At 41.7% G+C, this 22,833-nt stretch overlaps 1 protein-coding gene across 1 annotated transcript in view; it reads right to left on the reverse strand.

The window, feature by feature from the left end:
- The window catches only part of SH3TC2 (SH3 domain and tetratricopeptide repeats 2), a 57,000-nt gene that overhangs the window by 28,779 nt on the left and 5,388 nt on the right, over positions 1 to 22,833 (reverse strand). The window contains exons 2-8 of the mRNA XM_064484427.1: positions 17,234 to 17,332; positions 13,803 to 13,930; positions 10,593 to 10,698; positions 8,853 to 8,996; positions 7,597 to 7,798; positions 6,770 to 6,843; positions 4,520 to 4,715 (exon numbers count right to left, since the gene is read on the reverse strand). Of these exons, the coding sequence (XP_064340497.1) occupies positions 4,520 to 4,715; positions 6,770 to 6,843; positions 7,597 to 7,798; positions 8,853 to 8,996; positions 10,593 to 10,698; positions 13,803 to 13,930; positions 17,234 to 17,332 (949 nt within the window). The remainder of the gene's footprint in view (positions 1 to 4,519; positions 4,716 to 6,769; positions 6,844 to 7,596; positions 7,799 to 8,852; positions 8,997 to 10,592; positions 10,699 to 13,802; positions 13,931 to 17,233; positions 17,333 to 22,833) is intronic.

The following is a 22,833-nucleotide window of genomic DNA, read 5'->3' on the forward strand; positions in this document are numbered from 1 at the left end:
TGAAGACCATTCTGAGGAAATTACCCAGAATGTGGCCTAGCACGGCAAAAAGACGAAAAATATAAAGGAACTGATTAAGCAAGATTGAGGATAGAACAAGTCCAACATACCTTCTAACAGGAATTCCAGAAGAGAGACTAAAGAGAATGAGAGAGAGGCAATATTCAAAGGAAGAATGACTGAGAATTTTCCAGAAGTGAAGAAAGACATGAGTCTTCAAACTGAAGAAGCATACCAAGTCCTAAGCAAAATAAATAGAAATAATACAATTTTAATATGATTTCCATTTCTCTAAGGTTATAGGTCTTTTCAGGTTTTCTGTTTCTCCTAATCCTTCTTTCTGGGTTCAGTTACCTATTACTTAACTGTTCAACTTATGGGATGAAAGAGTTAAATATAAAGGATAAAAGGAGGAGGGTATAGCTCAAGTGGTAGGGTGCACGGTCAGCATGTATGAGGTCCTGGGTTCAGTCCCCAGTACCTTCTCCAAGAATAAATAAATAAATAAACCTAATTACCTCCCCTTACCAAAGAAAAAATAGAAAGGATAAAAGAACATCAATTAATGAAATAAAAATTAAGTAAAAGAAAATTATAAAGGTAAGTATGAAATTAACAAAATAGAAAAGAAATAGTAAATATGGTCAACAAAAGAAAAATTGGCTCTATGAGGAGACTAATAAAATTCAGAAAACTCTGGCAAAATGGATTTTAAATTTTGTGTTAATAGTTATTTTCCCCTCCACACCTTGAAGATGTTACTCTATACCTAACTAAATTATCACTCAAGAGTACATTATCATTCATAAAAAAAGAATGAAATAATGCCATTTGCAGCAATATGGATGGACCTAGAGATTATCACACTAAGTGAAGTCAGACAGAGAAAGACAAATACCATATATCACTTATATGTGGAATCTTAAAAAATGATACAACTGAACTTACTTATAAAACAGAAAGAGACTCTCAGACATAGAAAACAAATGAATGGTTACCAAAGGGGAAAGTGGAGGAGGGATAAATTAGGAGTTTTGGATTAACAGATACATACTACTATACATGAAACAGATAAAAAAACAAGGTTCTATTGTATAGCACAGGGAACTATATTCAACATCTTGTAATGACCTATATAAGAATTTGAAAAAGTATATATATGTATACATATATGTATCTGAATCATGTTGTTGTATACCTGAAACATTTTAAATCAACTGTACTTCAATGCAAAAAAAGAAAATATTTTAATTATCTTTAAGACAAAGACTATAAACAGAGAACGTTTGTAACTCACAGATCTCCACTGAAATATCTACGTATCTCAGTGGTATACATGATGGAGAAGGAACTGGACAACTTGCTATAAATAAATAATAGAATATATCAGAGCTAGATATACCATGGTGCAACTGTAAAAGACCAATAACAAAGAGAAAACCTTAAAAAAAAAAGTGAGATAAGTCTGCCTACCTGCAAATAAATGGCTATGAAACTCACAGTAAACTTCTCATCAACAAAAACAGATGCCACAAGAAATGGAATTATGAAGAAGACATAGATGAATAGGAAGAATAAAAGAGGGGATAACTAAGAAATATTTTTAATGTCTAATACTATGAAATACTGGTTTTTCTCCTACGTTCTTTTATCTGGTTTTGAGTGTATTAATTGCTCAATCCTGCTTATTTTAAAATTTAGGAATTTAAGTATATAAATTTCCTTTAAGTAACACTTTATTAAAATGAACTGTATCTTGTACATGAATAAATCCTAAATTTACACTTCAACTGAGAAAAATTCCAGGCGCAGAAAAAAATTTAAATAAAATTTTAAGACACAAAGCCATAGTGTTTTCATTTATGAACAAATGTGTATTTTTTAAATGTATCAGGATAAGGACTGAAAAGATACATATCAACTTCAAATAGTGTTGGCTTCTAGTAAAGGAATCAGAGGATGAAAATATAAAGGGGTAAAAGGCATCTCCAATTATCTAAAGACTTTTTCACTTAAAACACATACCCACACACACAAACACAAACACATCAAAAAAAAAAAAAAGAAAAAAGGATGGGTATCGCATTCTGTCACCCCCAAAAGGGTGAGATTCACCAGTCACTTTGGCCAAATGCAAACACTGTCTATATAAACAGAAGGCCTGCCGCAGGTTTAAGAAAGGGTATTCCATATTAAAAAAAACAAAAAACAAAAAAACCCCTGGGCTTTACAGATGCTGGTGCTGTGAAACTTTGGTAGCTGATGTTGAAATCTGGGCTATCAAAAAGGAAACCCACAAAAATGTGCTTCAGTGGATAAGCAGGATCCCTTTTCCCATGTGACAGAGGCACAGCCTAAATCTGACTCAGAAAACAGCTTCTGAGAAATTTCATTCTCAACACACTGCCAATTTGGTTGAATGAATGAATGCATACATACATACATACATACAAACACTTCAGGGAGTAACATACTAACACAGGGACAGGAGCTGTGGGAAGAAGATGCAGACTTCAGCAAATGCTGCACCATCTTCAGAAATCTAACAGCAAATGAACACAGACTAAGAGTGACACCCAGTGGCCCAATCACCAGCACAGCACACAGGAATGATTCCCAGGACTTCCACACTCTGGCTGCTGCTTGTGGCAGCTTGTTTGTCCGGTTTTCCTCTGATTGCTGTATTTCCAGGATGTCTATATTCTAGAGGGTGCTTTGAGGGTGTGCAATGAGCCAGTCCTCCTCTCCTCTCCTTCTCCCATCTCTCCCTGTCTCCTGCTCACTTTTCCCTTCCCTACTGAGTGTGCAATCCCTGGTGCACGGGGTCCCACAGGTGACCACTGTGCAAGTAAGGAGAAAGTCTCATGTCACCACTGCGATACAGGGGATGATGTTCTTCAGAGTGAGTGTATCTTCTACTACTGAGCCAGCTAAAATGTGATGATCAGATTAATTCAGTAGTACTCGGTTATTGTCTTTTGAAACACAGTATGAGGTGCAGAACTCTAATATAATTGATGAATTCTGACACCTGTCCCCAATATTCTATTAAAACTGCTTCTCAGAGATTACCACTCATAACAGTAACAGCAATAATAAGAGTTAATGTATGGTGATCACACACACACCCAGACGCACACACACATGCTGTGCTAGGCACCAATCCAAGTGCTTTACATGTATTAGCTCATTTCAACTAGTAACAATCATATGGACAAATATTAACATATCCAAAGTCACCCAACTGGTAAACTAATGTAGACACTCGACGTGCATGCCCACCTCACCCAAAGCCAGGGTTGCTGTCTAGAGAGAAGTTCCAGTCACATCATGTCACCCTTGCTCAGAGACACTCAGTGGCTCCCCATTCCCTGCCAGGTGAAGGACAGGTCCGTAGCACAGGCATTCCCGGTCTCCCACCTCATGGCCCCACTGAGACTTTGGCATACCAGTGCCCTCCTGGTGACCTGCTTCCGAAGACATCAGTCATTAAGTCCCCTCACTTTCCTGCCTCAGACTGCCTTTCCTCACTTACGTCTGCTGAAATATCTTAACGCTGTTCAAAACTGAACTCGCATGTTACCTTTTTCAGGAAAGCTCTCTTGACACCTTTTTCCTCCTTACAAACTCTCATCACACTCTCCAGGAGCTCAGTGAGTGACCCTCCTTGTTTAGAGTTACTTGAGTCCCCACATTTCTGTGTAGGGAGAATGACCTGTTTCCTCACCCTTCGAAGGACAGGCCTTACAGGGAGCTTCTGACCTTGGTCCACTCTCCTCAGTGGCTCTTTCCACAAAGGAAGGAGTTCCAGTCTGAGTGTTGGGAGCCTTAGACATTCCTTGGGCCACATATTCCCCGTGTGGAAGGCTACAGTGTCTCAAGGTTAGCAGCTAACTCGGCGTTCCCTTTCGTACTTCCTGGATCGTTTCCCATCCCAGTGCAGGAAGCCCACCCAGGGAGACTGGGCAGTGCTCCAGACCTGCCCCTCTGTGACAGGGTGTGTGGAGCAGGCTGGCCACTTGCTGCTGGTTGGTCACGTGGTGGCTCTGCCCCTCAGAACCAGCCCTTCTAGACTCAAGGCAAGAAAGAGCAAATGATGCACTCCACCATCCTGGCCAACCCTGACTTCACACATTAAGCTTTCAGCAGACAGACCTACATAGGCATGGGAGGGACTCTCCATTCACTAAGCTGTGTGTGCACTTCCTTGATGGGGCCCTTTGACTGGATGGGAAAGGCTAAGAGCAGGCCCTATACTTCTCTCCTTGCAAAGAGGAAGGCCTCAATGACCATCTTTGAAACAAACTGACCTGACTCCTTCCCTGATCACTCGTCTTCTCCTTCCTATCGCTCCTCAGGTTGGCCTTGGTTGTCAGAATGTGCTCCTCTGGGTTCATGTTACCAGGGACCTGGTACCTGAACCACCTGAAGCTCATCTGCAAATCTGCTCAGAATGGGGCAGGACCACGTGGGAAGGTGGCCCTGCTCCAGGGCATCCCAGGGGGCCTGTCATACTCACATTGGGGAATAAGAATCAGGATCTATGTTCCTGGTGGGAACAAAGCCCACTTCTCCTGAGAGGGTTGACTTCCCAATGAACCACTGAAGCCCAGGAATGACAAAGCCGATGATCTCAATGCTTTCCCCTTGGCGGAAATTCAGTTCATCCTTTTCTTCTCTCTCGTATTCCTTCCAGGCCTTACATTTTCCTCTACCTGTGGGGAAACAGTGCACAGGTCAACTAAATAAGGCAGAAACAGCTGAGCCTTCCACTAGCTTCCAATGTAATATAAAATGAGGGGTTTCCAGATTTTAGAATTTTAAGGACCAGTAAAATTTCTCCACAACAAAAAATTTGGCAGGAATGATACAGGGTTAATTGGCTTTTCATTTGGCCAAACTAGGAAATTCAAAAAAGGAACTACCATCCACTTTTACCATCGTTTTATGAAAGAAAAGATAATTTAACAAATGTAGGAAAGATAATCTCAAAACACTAGATATACCTTAAAATGGAATAAAGTTAGCTTATGGAAAACTGGAAAGCTCACTATATTGTCCTACTTTGTCTGACTTGCCATTATCATGTAAACACTTGCCGTGGTTGGCACAAGTCCACAGATGAAGTGAGGACCATTGTAGGATCTTTCCAATTCCTTCCAGCTCCTTTGGCACTATGACCCTCAGTCTCCCCAACTGTAAAATGGGGATAATGAGAATACCTGTCTCTTGTAAATACTAGGAAGTGTTAAAGAGATAAAATGCAAACCTTCAGTCAACCCTCAATAAATGTTAGATTCCTTTCATTGACGAATAGAAGACAGCTGGTAATCCAGAGGGATCTGGAAGACTCCTGACTATGGTCAGTCCCCAGTTTGAATTAGCTGCCTAGTTAAGATCTAGTAATGATATATTTATGAGCACTGTACTGTCCAGTTTACAAAGTACATTCATGTTCATTTTCTCAGATCCTCCCTGGAGCAACTATCAGATCCCCTTTTAACAGATTAGAAGGTAGAGGCACAGAGAGTGTACGTGATTTGTCCAAGGAGTGTCATGTGTGACAAAACTTGGTCCAGAACTTGTCTCTCCACTGCTGGTAACCCTTCTCTCCACTGATCCAGCTATAGTGAGATAGTGGCTTGTATGTGCCTCGGTTTCCGTATTTACTTTAGCTCCCATCCTAAAGCTACTGAATTATTTTTTCTGACATTTTGGTCTAGTTTCTATCGAGCATATCTTCAAAATCCGAAGTCCCCACTGCTTTGTGGGTAAAGAGGATCTACCATGTGTTAAACACTTACAACTTGAGAAAACCATACTAAGTGATTTACAGATGTCATTTAGTTTACTTCTCATGACAACACAGGAAGTTGGCTTTATGGTAACATTTTATAATAAGGAAATTGTGGCATAGTGAGGGCATGAGAACTGGCTGAGGTCAAGCTGGTTTTAAGTTGTGGGGCCAGAATTTGAACCCAGAACACACTTTACAGCCCCATGTTCCTGACTACAAGGCCATACTGACTCAGATTGCTAAACATCTTGTTTATGGTCAATCATGGTTTAGATCTAACATCGGGATTTCATAATTCCCTGTCTCTCTTTTTTTTAAGTATTATTTGAGCTTAGAACTTTAAAATTGCACTTGTGCTAGGTATGGGGAGGCAGCTCTAAGGATGAAGATAAAACAGATACATGTGTATGTGTGTATATGTCTGTGTACATACATACATGTACATACAGAGATTACCTAAAATGTACGCATGTATTTATACATACATATATATGTATGTATTTCATTTATTCAACAAATATTTACTGAGCACCCACTATGTGCCAAGCATTCTTAATCTTCCTAAATTCAAGATTAACTTCACAAAATTAGGAAATGTTTTGACTAGAGATTGAAAACAGGCAGCCTGCAGGCCACATTTGGCCCACCCCAGGCTTTTTTTTTTTTTAACCTGCATATCTTTAAATCCCTACGGTCCTTACCATTTCATAACATCTTCCATCCAGGCCCTCCACACATCTGTGCATTCTGCTTGCCCTTTTGGCATTTATATTTACAAACCTTGACTGAGACCTCTCATTTCATAGGCAAGGAAACCCACATTTACTGATGGCAACTGGCTTCCCCAAATCCAGTCAGTAGCAGAGGTGAGACAGAAATTCACATCAACTGACGCCAAATCGGCAGATAAAAGTAGGCGGCAGAGCAATATTATCTCCCTAATAATAAATACTGTGTTCCACTCAGCCATACCAATCTGATAGGAGCCTGTCCAATCCTTCTTTCTGGAAAGGCCACAGATTCCTGGATAATTCTTTAGGAACCATCTGCCAATGGAAACATGGGGTTTGCAAACACAGATTTAAAAAAAAGTTGGAACAGTGAGCAGAATAGTCCATTAAAATAACAATGACAGTGATGATGATAAGTCTTATTGTTATTTTGGTTACTCTTATTATAATAGTGGAAAAACATTTACTGAGAACTTACTTTGTATCAGGCACATCAGCAGGCCTAGGATGTTTTCTGGCTCAGCAATTATTTTGTCAGTTAAATAACAAAAGAGCCCTTTCCATTCTCACTGTCAGATTCTCTGCCAGAGCCATACACAGGGCCTGTGGCCTGGAATCACGTTTACTGTCACTCTGTACGTTTGAGTTTACAATATCTTACAACAAGGATTCTTAAACTTTAGTAAGAAAAACATCCCCTTATGTTTAAGGGGAGCTGATATAAAATGAAGATTTTTGGATCCAACCCTAAGACAGTCTGAGGAGGGCCAGGGGGTGTGAACTTGCAGTAAAATTCCCAGATGACTGATACAAATTGTCCCCAGTTCCCACACTGAGAAACGCTGCATTGGAGACCAGGCGGTGTATTTCCATCTGAAATTTTGAGTTGTCTCCATTTCACTGAATTATGCAAATCTTAACTGTTAAATAACAAAAGATAAAAAGCCTCTCAGAGTTTGTTGCCTCCATGGCACCATGGGTGTCCAAATCTGCAAGTCTGCCTTCTCTGTTCTGTGCAGACCTCAGTCTGCTCCACGACCCTCTACCAGGATGCGAATGGTTACTCACTGGTGGAAAGGGAGAGGCAGAGGTTCCACGGCTGACACTGGCACCAGGCCACGCTGACCCGTGACCAAGGACACACCTTCCCACTCAGGGTCACCTTCAGCTATCTTCACCGAGATTAACTCATTCCTGCAAAGTGTCAAATACTCCCCTTCCTTCTCAGCTGGCTGAGCCACCGAGCACATGGCTCTGCAGAAGAAGTGACCTGTAGATAATGAGAAAAGCTCTTTCCAAGGAGTAGTAGGAAGTGAAAAGGGGGTGTCACAAAATGGACATTTCCACCCAGAGCCCAAACACTTTTCTTCCTCACGATAAAGTAAACACAGTCGAGGGGGAGGTGCTACAGACGGTCCCTGTGATTCCAAGAAAACGTACCAGGAGAAAAAGCCACTGAGAGAGAAGTCACTTAAAACAGATACCAAAATTTCTGAATAATTCTTAAGAATATGGTTTAACTGCAACTTCACCTTGAAAAAGTAATGAAACAAAAATTTATGAAAATATATTTAACAGAACTTCGGTTATAACTGCAACCTCATGCTTAATCTTAGGACCAGAACAAATAAACTAAGTTGATTAAGGTGAATATAATTTCTCCAACTAAATTTTATAGTCACACAGTATGAAAACTTTTCCTTCACATATAATTCATGCAATACAATCGGAAAAAGAATAATTTGCAAATGATCTGCGCATAACTGGTTCTTTCAACGTCTGTGATGTCATTGGTCATTAACTGGTTGGTTACAGCCTTGATTGGATGTTTCCTTGTAAACAGACTGGTGGGTGCTCCAAGCAGTTCCTCAGTATCGCTTTCCTCAATCTCATGAAATCCTGCAGGTTTTGCAAGATTTGCAATTTTATTTTACAATTACATTGTATCAGATGTTTAGAATAGTGATTCTCAGTCTTGGGTGCACATTAGAATTACCTGGTCAACTTTCAAAAAATGCCAAAGCTTGGCCCCCATCTCTGGAGATTAATTGGCCCTGATGGAGCTCTGACCTGGGCATCTTCTTAAAAATCCCCAAGTAGTTCTAACATCAGATAGTCAGTGAGACTGGCCAACACAGCTGTTCATGTGATATTAATGTTAAACTGAAAAAGATGTTTGAAGTGATACTATAACAGGTGGGTTCATTTGTAACTATTTTCATGTTTGAATGACTTTTGCCTCCCTTTGTAACCCCATTATTTCAGGGACTCTGATAACAAATATTCACATAAGAACCCCATCCACACTTCTACTCCATGCTCACCTTCCTGGATGAGGAGTCCCAGGTATATTGCTTCCAGGTGTTTATCATCTACTGACACTTGGATCTCTGTATCCTCCACCAATCGGCAGTTGAGCCAGTACTTGTGGTCAAAGAGGAGATGCTCCAGACACGCAGATACATAGCCTACGAGGTCAAGCCAAGAATATTCTTCAACAGCATGATTTCTGCCAATAGCTGGGAATTATGGTGAACAAGTACCTTCCTGAAGTTCCCTAATCTGACTCCACTTAAGTGGAATTAGAAGAGCATAAGAGGGGTAACTAGAAAATTTCTAAAATGAATTGATTCTTCTCAGATCTGCAGGGAATTACAAGTCATTTTAAAATAAAATTTGTTTTCAACATATTGTGGGTCTCCATAAAAGTATAATGAGATTATCAAATCAAATTATTTTTTCTAACACATCCATGGAGGAATTTTCAAGATTACAATGTTGACTCTGGGAGTTCCTGGTCCCCCTGTAAAGTTCTCCTCACCTCAGGTTCAAATTCTCGGACCCCTGATGATGCAGTGGCTGGGGAGTTTCTCCACAGCCCATGAAGGAGTCAGGATTTACTTCAACATCACTCTGACACTCCCCTTCATCCCTTGCCCAGTAAGATCTCACTTGTTAAAACCAGATCAAACACTGTGCAAACTACAAAACTGTAACAATTATGGATAGTTGTCACACCTATAAATGTATATTACTTGCATTAAAATTTTGCTCCTTTCTTAAGATGCAAAAACTGTCTCTGTTCTGACTCTCTGTTGCACTGATGTAGACTGTGAATCTCCCACAGTTGTGCTGCTTGTACTTCGACATGCACACAAGTCACCACGGGACCTTATACAGACGCCAACTCAGTAGGTCCAGGGTGGGGCCTAGGATTCCACTTTTCTAACAAGCCCCACGTGATGCTGGTGTGGCTGATCTACGGAGCACACTTTGAATAGTGAGGATCTCTCACGGTCACAGAAGGACACATGTGGTCGGGAGAGCAGAAAGTCACCACAGCCACAAGAGGAGAACTTATACCTTCCAGCCAAGAGCCATCTTGACCCTCCACCCCTACACTAAATCGCTTCCTGTGTAAGTCTGCACGGAGCCCAGCATTTTATGAGAGATGTAAAACATGTGCCAACTCAAGTGACCTCCTCTTGCTTTGCTTGGTTTTGCTTTGCAATTGTAACTTCCCTATCAGGAGTTACTCTCTGTGGAGAGGGTAGGTGAAACATTTCCCACCACACTGGTACCAGACCTGTGCCCCAATATCCTTCTTTAACTTCTAGAAAGCCCTTCATCCTGCGGCCCTTTTAGCAGACAATTCCCTCATCTCTTTCTTTGACTCTTGTAAAAACATGGAACGTAGATCTGGAAATTTACTATTTTGAGCAGCTACTTTGATCTTACTCGAGACTGGTTTTTTTTTTTAACCATCAATTTCATATCTACTTCTACTTTGAATTTGGTAGACGATCAATAACTGCTTGCCACTTTTGACTGATTATCTAATAGTCTGTCCCTGAACACAGAAAAGTGCTGCATGTGACCGTTCAGAGCAATATTTGCTTTAGATTTCATTCCAGGCAGTTTGTGATATTCTAAAGGTTAACCACCCATGTTAGGGCTCTACCACTTTTAATTAGCAGAGCTGGACCAATTCCTTCATGTCAAGCTTTACAAATTGGCTGAATTGAGAAGCAGGTGCTCCTTTACCTGCCTGCTCCACGTCATACCTAAGTTCAGGTAGGTGGAGAACTTCCAGATTTCCTCCATGGTCTTGAAGGTGATGAGGAACTGGGCCTTCTGGGACTGGATACCCACCAACCTGGCTGAGAGGTCCTGAGTAAAGAGAACAGTGAGTCAGCCTGGGGTGACAGAAGTATCTTGTGAACAAGCTTGTTGTGTATGAACTTTTTTTTACATTGAGATATAACTGACATATAACATTGTGTTAATTTTGAGTGTACAACATAATGATACATGTGTACATATTGTGAAATGATCACCACAATAAATTTAGTTAATATTCACCATATCACATAATTACAATTTTTTTTCTTGTGATAAGAACTTTTAAGATCTATTCTCTTGGCAACTTTCAAATATACAACATAGTACTGTTAACTATAGTCACCATGCTGTCCATTACATCTTCAGGACTGACTTATCTTATAATTGGAAGTTTGTACCTTTTGACCACTCTCCCCATTTGGCATTGATTTTTACATCACCAAAAAAAAAAAAAGAAAGAAAGAAAGAAATAACCTAAATGTTCAATAGGAAACTGGTTAAAATAAATTAAGGTTTATCCACACAATGGAATATTATGATATTATGCACCCACAAAAAAAGAATAAAGAAGCTCTTTGTGTAATCATACTGGCTCCAAATATACACGGCTAAATGAAACAATAGCAGCAAGAAAAAGCGTGTAGAACGGTGTACAGAGAATGTTATCTTTCGTGTTTAAAAAAAAAAGTATGTGTGAGAGGGTGAAGGATGAATCACAGACAGCAACTTGTGAATCTATGTTTAATAATTATTTTTATGAAGCTGGCAAACAGAAAAACCAAAGCACACAAAATTATAAAGTATCCATAATCCCTCCCCACAGGGATCATCAACGTTGACAACTGCATGTATTGACTTAAATCTTTTTCCTGTATGTGAGTTTCCATGTAGCTGTTTTTATATTAATGTAATCTGAAAAGCTGTTCTGTAATTGTCTGTCACTAAACAATGTTTTGTGAACCATCTCCCATGTCATTAAATAATGTACATTTTTAATCATTATATATGCCATTGTTGCATTAACATAATTCCTAATGTTTTCTTACAGCTAGACACTTGAATTTAAAATTTTTTTAATATCCTGAATGGTACTGTGATAAACATCCCATATCTAAATCTTTGTAGCTACTCTTGATTGTTCTGACACTAGTACTTCCAAGAAGTGTAACTGGGAAATGCACATTTTCAATCCTAAAATGCAGGAGCCAAACTACCCTCCAGAAAGGCTGTACCAGTTTACAGGCTAACAAGCAGAGCAAGAAGACCTGCAACACCAACTCCCCCTTTTCTAATATCTGAAAAAAACAGGCCTGAATCACTGCCTGGACTTGGTTTTCCCCTAAAATCTTTCTCTGCTACTTGTCCAAGCTTCTGGAGTTGACTATAACAAGTCATGATCTGAACGTTCCTCCCCTGCCAGGCCAGGTCCTGCCATGAAAGATCGACCCCTGGAGCTCCATTCTGAGGGGACCCTGGGGAAAGAAGAAGAGGACAGAAGGATCCAAAGGAAAAGCCTCTGCTTCAACAAAGTCAGAACTCTGGGGTTGTCCCACAACAGGCCCCAGGAGCCCCGGGTTCTCAGAGGATCTATAGATCCTGGTAATCAGGGAAGGGGTCCTAGGTAAAAACTGACTTGCAAGGAATTTACTACATGCTAGGCACTTTGCCAAAAGCTTGATGAGCAATGCCTCATTTAACTTTCACAATAACCACAGTAATTATAGGACTTAATGCACTTTTATCACATTTAACCATTTCTGAAACAAAAAAGGAGAAAGCGTGGCATCATAAGTAATTGGAAGCATTTGTTTCCTTTCTTAGAAGTACATAAAATAATGTACATATAATTAAATAGCATCTCAGATTTAATAGAAAATGGCATTATCCCTGTTTTATACTCCAGGATGCCAGGGCACAGTCATGGTGTGCCACGGAGGCTGCGACATCCTGGTTGGATCTCAGATCCAACAGACTCCAGGCTCAGCTTTGGCCCACAAGCCTGCCTGGCTCAAAACTCAGCAGTTCAGTTCGCTCTACCAAACCCAGCTCCTGCCCATGACAAAAGTTACTCAAATTAAAAGAAACTCTATGGTGCCAGTTAGTAGCTAATGCCTTCAAGTTCTTGAATTCTGAAGACTGAAAAACAAAAACACTCTGTTGTTTATAATATATCTACTATTTCTGGAGCACATTCCACCATCTAAGCCCGATGCCAAGCTCTCTACAGATACTATCTCATTTACTCCTCCCAACAAACCAGACATTATCTTTTTTTCACTGCATGACAGATTTATAGGGTATATTTCTCTTCTTAATTTGTATCAAACTCATGTAGACTATAAAAATAATTGGAACATACCAGTTTATTGTGTAAAGCAATGTTCTTCTTCCCCCATGTGTACTTACAGCAACTTTTAACCATTTCTGACTTTAGTTCTCCTAATAGTACCTCCTAAATTGTCAATAATTTAATCATACCCTTCCTGCTTGGTTTAACTCTTGAAGGTATTATCTATCTACTATGGAAGATGAGAAATTGATTTATATTATTGCCTTTTCCTCCTCTCATTCTAATATTTATAGTTACTAATTTTTGACTGGTAATTTTGGTACTTAAAAAATTATACTTAGTGGTTACCAGTGGCTGAGGGAAGGGGACAGGCAGGAGTTGTGTAGTGGGTACAGAGATTCAGTTTGGGATGATGAAAAATTCTGGAATGGATAGTGGCGATCATTGCATAACCATGTGAATGCACTTAATATCACTGAGCTGTACACTTAAAATAATTAAAATGGAAAAATTTGTTATGTTTATTCTATCACAATAAAAAATAAAATTCAAATTTACCACATTTTTTAAAAAGTATACTTTATCAGGTAGGTGTTTTACCGATTCCTAATCTATAGTGGTTAAATAACTTGCAGAAGGTCATAAAACTAATAGTGGCAGATATAAAACAAAATTTTCTGACTCTGATTCCAAGGGTTGAGCCATTTCTGCTGAGCAGAGAATGTGTACATTTTCATTCATTCAGTCAGTCAGGTATTTTCTTGAGGGCCTACTTTGCTTCCAGTGCTGTCCTAGGTTCTGGGGAGCCTGTAGTGGACAGACACACAGAAGACTCGGAGTTGCACCGCTCTGCAAAACTCACCTTAAACAGTGCACGCACCTCCTGGTCCTCATTCTCCAGCGCCCAGAGCCTCTTCCTGGCTGCTTCCTGCAAGGGACCATTTACACACCTCCTGGAGCGGCTCTTCACACTGAAGGAGAGCGTCAGATCTTAAAGAGAACAAAGAGAGAAAGATCAGGATGAGATGCACTCATAGGGAAGAAAGACTTAGATAAGCCCCAGTGTTTCTCACACCCAACCCCTAAATTGGTGTCCTCACTAATGAGAGATTACAAGTGATCTTAATGATTCTCTGAGCACCTCCTTTAAACTCTACCTCCAGAAAGAAAAAAAAAATGCTGAAGTCCAGAATGTTCTGGAACCTCAGGAGTTGCTGCACGCGGGTCAGTTTTTTTCTGTTTGTACAGGCTTTATTCCTACGCTGCCTGGCATTGTAGGAACAGTACCACACAGAACCAGCTAGGACATACATTTCCTCCTCTGGATGGTTTGTGAAAGTTTCCAAACAATACTAATTTATTCACATTATGGAAGTGTATTTATATGTCAAATCTATGATATGTAATAATTATTATATACTTCACACATTATATATACACACATACAGTTTCTCTAACCTGTTTCTTTCTGATAATGCACTCATTGTTTGTATGGGTAATTAGTTTACATATTAAAGTCTACCTTTAATGTCTTCAAAATGCACATTTATTCAACCAATACTATGAAAAGAAGCTGTTTTAGGTGCTGGGATACAGCAGGAAACAAAAAAGACACAGTCCTATTCTCATGGAGCTTGTTATCCTGGGCAAGCAACCAACCCCACGAACACAGTAATTTCAGATGGAGAAAAGTGCTATGAATAAAAAAATGTAATAGGGTAAAGAGACAGTGATGGAGCTGTTGGAGGGCAGACAGCCTTGTCAGGAAAGGCACACTGAGGAGGCTCATCTTATAATTGCACTTTGCCATGTCTTCTTTAGACAACAAGTAGCGACCCTGTTAATAATTATCAAACACAATGAACCGAGAAGACGTCCACTGAATAAACACAGAGGTCTGTCTTCTAGCCCTAGCTTGCCAGGGTCTTTGCAAATTCCTGAGCACATTAGAGACGGCCCCTGTCATACTGGCCTGAGTCCACAGGCAGCCTGGACTCCTATCTTTAAATGGCTTATCTTTAACCTAGAAGTCCTCGAAATGCTGTGGCTGTAGGCCAGCTCCCATACAATATGCCCAACTGACCTGACGTTGGTGTGAGCTTCTTCAGGTGGATGTTTGTGCCACTCTGTTCCTCCCTGGCCTGTGTTCTAATCTCATGCAAGCCCTCCATCTTCGGCAATCCAGGTCCAACCCTCCGTCTGGTAGTGGCCTCACTGCACACTGATCTCTAGGAGGAGGTGAAGCCCGGGGAGGAGGAGTCACGCAGACCTGGGCTTAAGACTTGGCTCTGCCCTTGTTAACTTTGTGCCCCGAGCACCTCTCTAAGCTTGACTTCTCTCATTAGCAGAATGGCTTTTACAGTACTATCCCACAGGGGTTTTAAGAGGCTTACTAAATGAGATTATGTGCATAAAGCTTTTTGTTCAGTGCCAGGTGCATACTAAATGTTCAATAAACAGGTTATGTATTGGCTGTTGCCTCTCACAAACCCCCATCCCACCCCAGTTCTCAAGCAGTTACTGCTAGCTGCCCTCATCTTGTACACTGTAATTAACCTTGATTCTGATTCTGTAATTCCTTCTCACCAAACCCATCTCTCCTGTCCTTCCAAAGCCTTAACCAAACTCCCCTCTAGAATCTGTCTCGGAATAGCTCCTGATGAGTGGCAGCCCCTTCGGTGTGAATCTCCTTGCCATGCAGTTGAATCCATGGTTATGAAACTAAAAAGACCTGGACTTAAATAAGCGAACTGCTACTCAGAGAAGTGCCTCGGAGCCCACTGTGGAATCCTACAGAGCCCTCTCTGCATCACTGGACAGGGGAATAAATCAAGCTCACTCTAGTTTTAGTGTGAAGTGCATTTTGTCATTTCTTTGATCCTTCTGAAAACTGGTGGTTTAATCATAATAATATATCTCATTGATTCTGCCTTTGACTCTTCGACATAAAGAAGTGGGCAGCTGGAGCTGAGTCTCCCCTTCTCTACGGCCTTCCTGGAAACAGTACCATGGCAGAAAATGCTGAAGGATGGACAAGCTCAGGCTGAGGTGGTTAAGCTTCACCTACATGTACCCTTTGTTTGTTGGCCTTTGTGCACTGGTAAGGCAAAATGCTGACTCCACTGTGTTCATGAAACAACAGATGGTGGGTGATTCAGCTTTTTGCAGGGATGGCCCAAGGTGACAGACAGATAAGCAGATTGACACAACAGCAAGAAATAAAGGGCCAGGTTTTTCTCATTGTCAACCAAGAAGTTTGACAAAATTTGAAATTGAGAAGACATGACATTTATACACTATCTGCTTATATACTGTATATGCTTTAAAACATTCATAATGCAAATCTTTTTCACAAATCTCTATTTTGTATGCTGGATAGAAGTATAAGTTCAGGGGGCAAAGAGGCAACATGGTTAAAAATAAGGACCAGGGATCGAATCCCCTTCTCATCATGTATTAACTGTGTGACACTGCAGAGGTCACCTCCCTCTCTGAGACTCTGGTTTGCCACCTTTGAAATGGGGAGTTTGGTGCCACCTCCTAGAGGTAAGTGTGTGAAGATGAGAAGATGCAGGGATGACTTAGCTTGCTCTTGGCATGTGATTTGCCCTCAAAAATGGTCCCAAGTACTGGATAACAGCAGCTGAGCCTTTTACAGGTTTATCCTCAGAGCTTCCAGTACAAGGTTTCAAAATCTTCTCCTCCTGAAAGATTGAGTCAGACACTCTTCTGCTAGCCAATTTCTCCCCGACTTACTCAACCCTTTATTCATTCACTTATTCATTTACTTAACCAACTCTGTATAAGGTACTATTTTAGGTAGTACACAGAATACAAACATGACCTCCATGTACTTATTCAATTATTCATGTACGTATTTACCAAAAAGTTTCTGAGCACCAATTATGTACAAGCAACTCTTTTAGGTATTATGCAGAATATTTAATTATTCAAAAAATTACCCCTGCCCTTCAGCACCTTAAAATCTGTTCAATAATACACTTTATTTAATATAGCAAATATGTATGGAGCTCCTAATATGTGCCAGCTTGTGAAGAGCTCTGAGTGCCAGCTTGAGATGGTTTAGCTTAATCTTATAGGCAATGCAGAGCACTGGAAGATTTATGAGCAGGTGAATATCATAGACAAGGTCATGCCTACAAAGATGCATTTAATGGAAGCACCTAGAAAGGATCAGAGGGAGGGAGCTTGCAGACAGGACTGATAAGGGGATTATTTCAATATTCTACATGGAAAATGTATTTAATAGTTTTTGCTTTGGCATTTAGATACCTGGAGTCATGTTCTGTGGCAGGAAACATTTTTCCTTACTTTCAGATGAGGATATAAACTCACTCGATATGGTTGGATCCTTGGAAGGAGTTTCTTTACCTGGAGGATATCAAATGAAAGATCATTTGTGAGAGTGTAAGAAAGTTATAAGCAAGGATTGCAAGTTTTTGTCAAGTCGCCATTTCTTCTCCAGGGCTGGTGACCTGGAAGAATTTTAATTGTTATCAACATTGCCTTATTATTATTTAGTACTCAGCTGTTATCAAAGAACTGTGACACATGCTATCTCAATCCTGCAGCAGCCTGGGTGTTCCCACTTTATTAAAAAAAAAAAAAATTCCCCCCCATAGGTCAGATTGAGTCCCATGGCTTAGTATACTGAAGGTGCTTGATATATGCTGAGCCTACAAGGTCATTATAGATCTGGCTACAGCAAGGTGGATAACAGAAGTACTGGAGCAGAGCAAGGGGCAGTGGAATCTTTAGGGAGATGGCTGGGGCATGGTTGTAATGGCCCTGAAATGTATGATTGTCCCCAGACTGCCCTTCTGTCTTTCCACTAAATACAGTCCTGTGTGGGACTTCTTTCCTCCCCAGCTCTCCAAAATGTTCCTGTCTTTGCAGCTGTAAAACTGGAGTGAAAAGGAGAGGAAAGAAGACCATGGCACAGACTAGGCTTAGGGAGGAGGCTATTTTGATGGCACAGCGCTGAAAAAAGAAGACTGAAGCCGTAAAGCACAAGGCAGTAGATATAAAAGAGTACAAGGGAATTTCACAAGTTATTCGTATGGAATATGGGCCTCCTTCATGGTATCCTCAAAATACAACAAGAGAACTCAAGTTCTTAACCCATTACTATCCGTTACTCTGTTCTTTTGAACATGCAACTGCTCAAGGACTCTACCATGGGGTCAGAATATTATGAGCATTACCTGATACTGGAAAGAGGGGTTCGGAATCTTGGCTCAAACACTATTTGTGAGTCATTCATCTAATTCACCCAACTTCTTCAATTGTAAAATGTTGATGGGTCAAAGTCAAGCAGACCTACTAGGTTTGCATTCTGGACCTGTGCTTCTGTTGATGCAGCCCTAAAATGATAAGGGATGAAGTAATCACACTCCATCCAGTCACTGCTGATTAAAGCTGAACCCAAATCCTCGTATTGCTGCCAGGAGTCTGCCTCCTTCTGTCTCTATATACTGGGATTTTGAGACCCAAGCTGTGGGTCTTCCATTTCTTCATAGTGGAAACAGTTAGTACTTTTTGGCGGGTGATGAACAGGGAGAATGAAATAGATTTTGGCTTGAACAGGCTGAAGGAGAGGACCATCAGTTCACAGCTCCTCATCTAGTAAATCTTGTTAGGGGTCAGTGCTGAAAGCGAGCAGCTTAGCTGGAAAGCTGGCAGTAACGAGCTGTAGTCGACCAGGATCATTTTGTAGTTCTGCCCCCAGGAACCAAAGGTAACTGCAGCAGAAAGGCTCTGGCTTGGGAATCATGAGATAGGAGTCTAAGCACAAATCAGAGTCTCCCATACATTAGTTAATTCACGTTCATCAAGATATTTCATCTATTTTTGAGATTTCGCTGTTCCCAGTGATAAATGAGGGCTTAATCTAAATTAGTGCTTCTCAACCGTGGCTGCCTATTCAAATCACCCAGATTGCTTTTTGAAAATATCAGTGCTTGGGCCTCATCTCCAGAAATGCTGGTTTAAGTCGTTCGTACTGCAGCCCAGTCACAGGTATTTTTTTTTCTTTTTTTTAAAGAGAGGTTTTGGGCCCCACCGCAGGGCGCGCGCACCCCTCAAGCGAAGGTGAGGGGTTCTGCCTACACGGCAGGAGTGGTTACTGCGCGCTTTGGAGGAGTGGAAGCTGGGGGAGTCCGGTACTTCAAAGCTCCCTCTCGGATGGCTAAAGAAGGAAGGCTTTCTCACCGAGGGCGAGTCGTCCCCCACCCACCGTCTCCCCTTCGGGCCCACGGAGGCATCTGAATAGGTGCCACTTCCCGGCTGGGCGAGGTGGGGGCTGCGGCCTGGATAAGAGTGGCGCCAACGTGAGCGTTCGCGGTCAGCGCCGGGAAAAGCCTCCGCTCGCTCAGGCTCGTCCGTTTGCCTCACAAGGGAGCTCGTCTGAAACGTCTGACAGAGCCCCCGCTTCTCTTCGCCCGGCCCTCCACAGTCTCTCACACGCCCGCGTGCAAGCCCGGCGAAGGGGAGGGGGGCCAAGGCCGTCCCGCCCGGCGAGCCGTGACGGCGACCACGACGAGGCACCTGCCCCCCACCAGGCGGACAGGCGTGCCTCCCTTACCGTCTCACCCCCCAAGAGAGCTGCTCACGGGACGCACCACCGCAGTGGGGACGCGAGGGGCTCGCCAGGAACAGGAAAACGTCGCCACCGCTCGGCCTCGGCACCTGAGGGACGACCTGGAGCGCTGCGGGAGCACCGCGGAGCGCCGGGCGAGACGCGCGCACGCACGACGGGGGGCACGCAGCGCTCGTGAGGCTCGCCGAGACGCCCAGGCCAGAGGGCCCGCTGCGTCAGGCGACCCCCGCCCGGCCAGCACCTTGAGGCGTGGGCGGGAGACCGAGGTCGGCTGCACTCCGCACCGCGACCTCCCACACAGCACCAGCGGGCGGGGAGGAGAGGCCCGGGGCCCGCAAACAAAGAGCGGCCCCTTTCGCCATGAACGTCTATCCCTCGTCCGACCCTGCGTAGGCCCCGCCCAGGAGAACGCCTTGCCACATCCATACAGGTATTTTTCTCCAGTTCCCCAAATGATTCTTTGAGCCAGTTATTAAGAACCATACGTCTACATAAAGTTTTCAGACTTTAATGAGTGTATGAATCACCTGGGATTATTGATAAAATGCAGATTGTGCCTCGTAGTTAAAAGTCTGAGTTTCTGGATTTCAGATGTGCTCCCAGGAGATGCTCTGGTCCCAGGGTCATACTTGAAGTGGCAGCCTGATTCCCTCCTCTAGGACAAAGTTTGAAAACTGGTATACCAGTGGCCACAGGCCACAGAAAACCCACGAACATTTTTTTTTCTTTTTTTCCCCACAGAGTTAATTTTTAAAGTTTGAATTGCTCTACATAGTTTAGAAATCAGGGTGTTTTACATAACCCAGATGCTTGCCTTGGCTTTGAAAACTGGGAAAACTATTGCCTGGGGCCCTCATGCTCATCTGGCAACAGTTATCTGGGACTGAGTGGTTGCTGCCACCTCTATGGGGCATTTGTTCTCTGGCCATCATAGTCCCCAAGCTGCCAGCTCACTCATTTACACCCAGCCCTGGCAAGCTTTGTGAGTTTATCCCTGTTGTAAGGATACATGAGGAGACAGTGGCCTGAGGACCATGAGGGCCTCTGGCATTAGCCCACCTTGAAGAAGGAAGTCCAAGATGGTGACCTTGGTTTGGAGGAGAGGGCGGGGTGCACAGCTCTTAAAGGACATGTGAGGTTTAAAGTGGAAAATTGCGAAGTTTTTCAGAGTGTGATTTGTGGATAGTCTGCATTAGAATTATTTAGGTGCTTTAAAAGAAAAGATATCTGTAAAGAAAACAAACAAATAAACTTGGAGCAAAACAGAGAAGAGTATCTGCATAACTTGGGGTAGCCAGTGATTTCTTAAACAAGATGGAAAAATACTACCCACAAAAAAAAATGTGTATATTGGCATAGAAGGAGCTGTAGACAATATGTATATTCATCAAAGAATTCAAATCCAGAGTATATAAATAATGCTAAAAATATTTAGGAAATAGGTAGGTAACCCACTAGAAAAATGGGCAAAGGCCTTGAATAGGCATTTCACCAAAGATAATATCCAAACAGCCAATAAATTTATGAAAATTTTCTCAAGCTCATCAGGAAAATGAAAATAAAAACCACAATGGAACATCACTACACAGATTGGCAAAAATGAAGAAACAAACAAACAGGTAAAGCCAAGTGTTTATAAGGATACACAGCAACTAGAACTCCTGAATACTGCAAGTGTGAGAATAAAGTTTGATAATTTTCACTTTGGAAAACTGTTTGACAGTATCAACTCAAGCCAAACATATGCACAGATACACAAGTATAAAATTCAGCAGTTCCACCCACTATTATCCCAAGTAATACATACATATGTTCACCAGAACATATCTACTAAAATACTCAGAACAGTAGCAATTCATAACAGCCCAAACCTGGCAACAACTCAAATGTTCATCAACACTAGAATAGGTAAGTAAATGATGATATGTATGATTAAATATAGTATACCAATGAGAAAAAATGAATTAACAGCTATAGGAACCTTGTGAAAATTTACCAGGCTATATACATATAATTTCTTACACAATTCTGTAGAAATGATAGGTTCCCCCCCCCAAAAAAAGATGAATTTTAAAATATTTCTGAAACCCTCCTCACTTAACTCTACCTGAGAATATCTAGGGGCAGAGTCAGGAGACATGCGTTTTTAACTAGCACCTTAGGGGTTTCTGATGTTCTCTACAGTATGAGAATCTCTTAGAAAGAGCCAATGCACCAAAACGCCTTGGGACCTATGAACCAGAAGACAGCTCCTTGGGAAACAATAAGGAAATCTGGAAAAGCAGAGTGAGCTCTGTAACAGAAAGAACAGTTAATAGTGCACAGGGATTTATAGTTTACAGAGCTCTTTTACGCATGGAATTATATTTCAGCATGAAAGAATTCGAAGACTTGAGCTGGGCCTTGAAAAAGAACCAGAGAGCACAACAAGAAACTATCACACGGGGGAATGGCCAAGATGGTAGAGGAGGAAGACCCTAAGCGCACCTCCTCCCACAGGCACACTGAAATTACAACTATTTACAGAGCAACTATTGATGAGAAAGACCAGAAGACTAGTTGAAAAATCTTCCATAACTACAGATATAAAGAAGAAGCAACAAAACAGGTAGACAAGTAGGAGAAGCAGAGACATGATATAGTCAAGTCTCACACTCCAAGGTGGGCAACCCGCAGATGGGAGGATAATTACAATGGTGGAGGTTCTCCCCCAGGAGTGAGGGGTCCAGGCCCCACATTTGTCTCCCCAGCCCAAGGGTCCTGGATCAGAAAGGCAAACCTCCAGAATATTTGGCCAGAAAATATAGCTCTGGTGACCAGAGGGGAGTGCACTGCTGGGATGCATAAAACATCTCCTACAAAAGACCACTACTCCAAGGATGGGAAACATAATGAACCTACCAAATATATCAATGGACAGATCATCTAGACAGAAAATCAATAAGGAAACACTAGCCTTAAGTGACACATTAGACAAGATGAACATAATATATATAGAACATTCCATCTAAAAGCAGCAGAATACACATTCTTTTCAAGTGCACATGGAACATTCTGTAGGGTAGATCACATGCTGGGTCACAAAACAAGTCTCAGGAAATTTAGTAAAATTGAAATCGTATCAAGCGTCTTTTCTGAACACCAAACTGTAAGATTAGAAATTAACTACAAGGGAAAAAACTACAAAGAGGACAAACACGTAGAGGCTAAACAATATGCTGCTAAACAACCAGTGGATCACTGAAAAAATCAAAGAAGAAATTAAAAAAAAAAA

Source organism: Camelus dromedarius, chromosome 3 (assembly GCF_036321535.1).
Source record: "Camelus dromedarius isolate mCamDro1 chromosome 3, mCamDro1.pat, whole genome shotgun sequence".
Lineage (NCBI taxonomy): Eukaryota > Metazoa > Chordata > Mammalia > Artiodactyla > Camelidae > Camelus > Camelus dromedarius.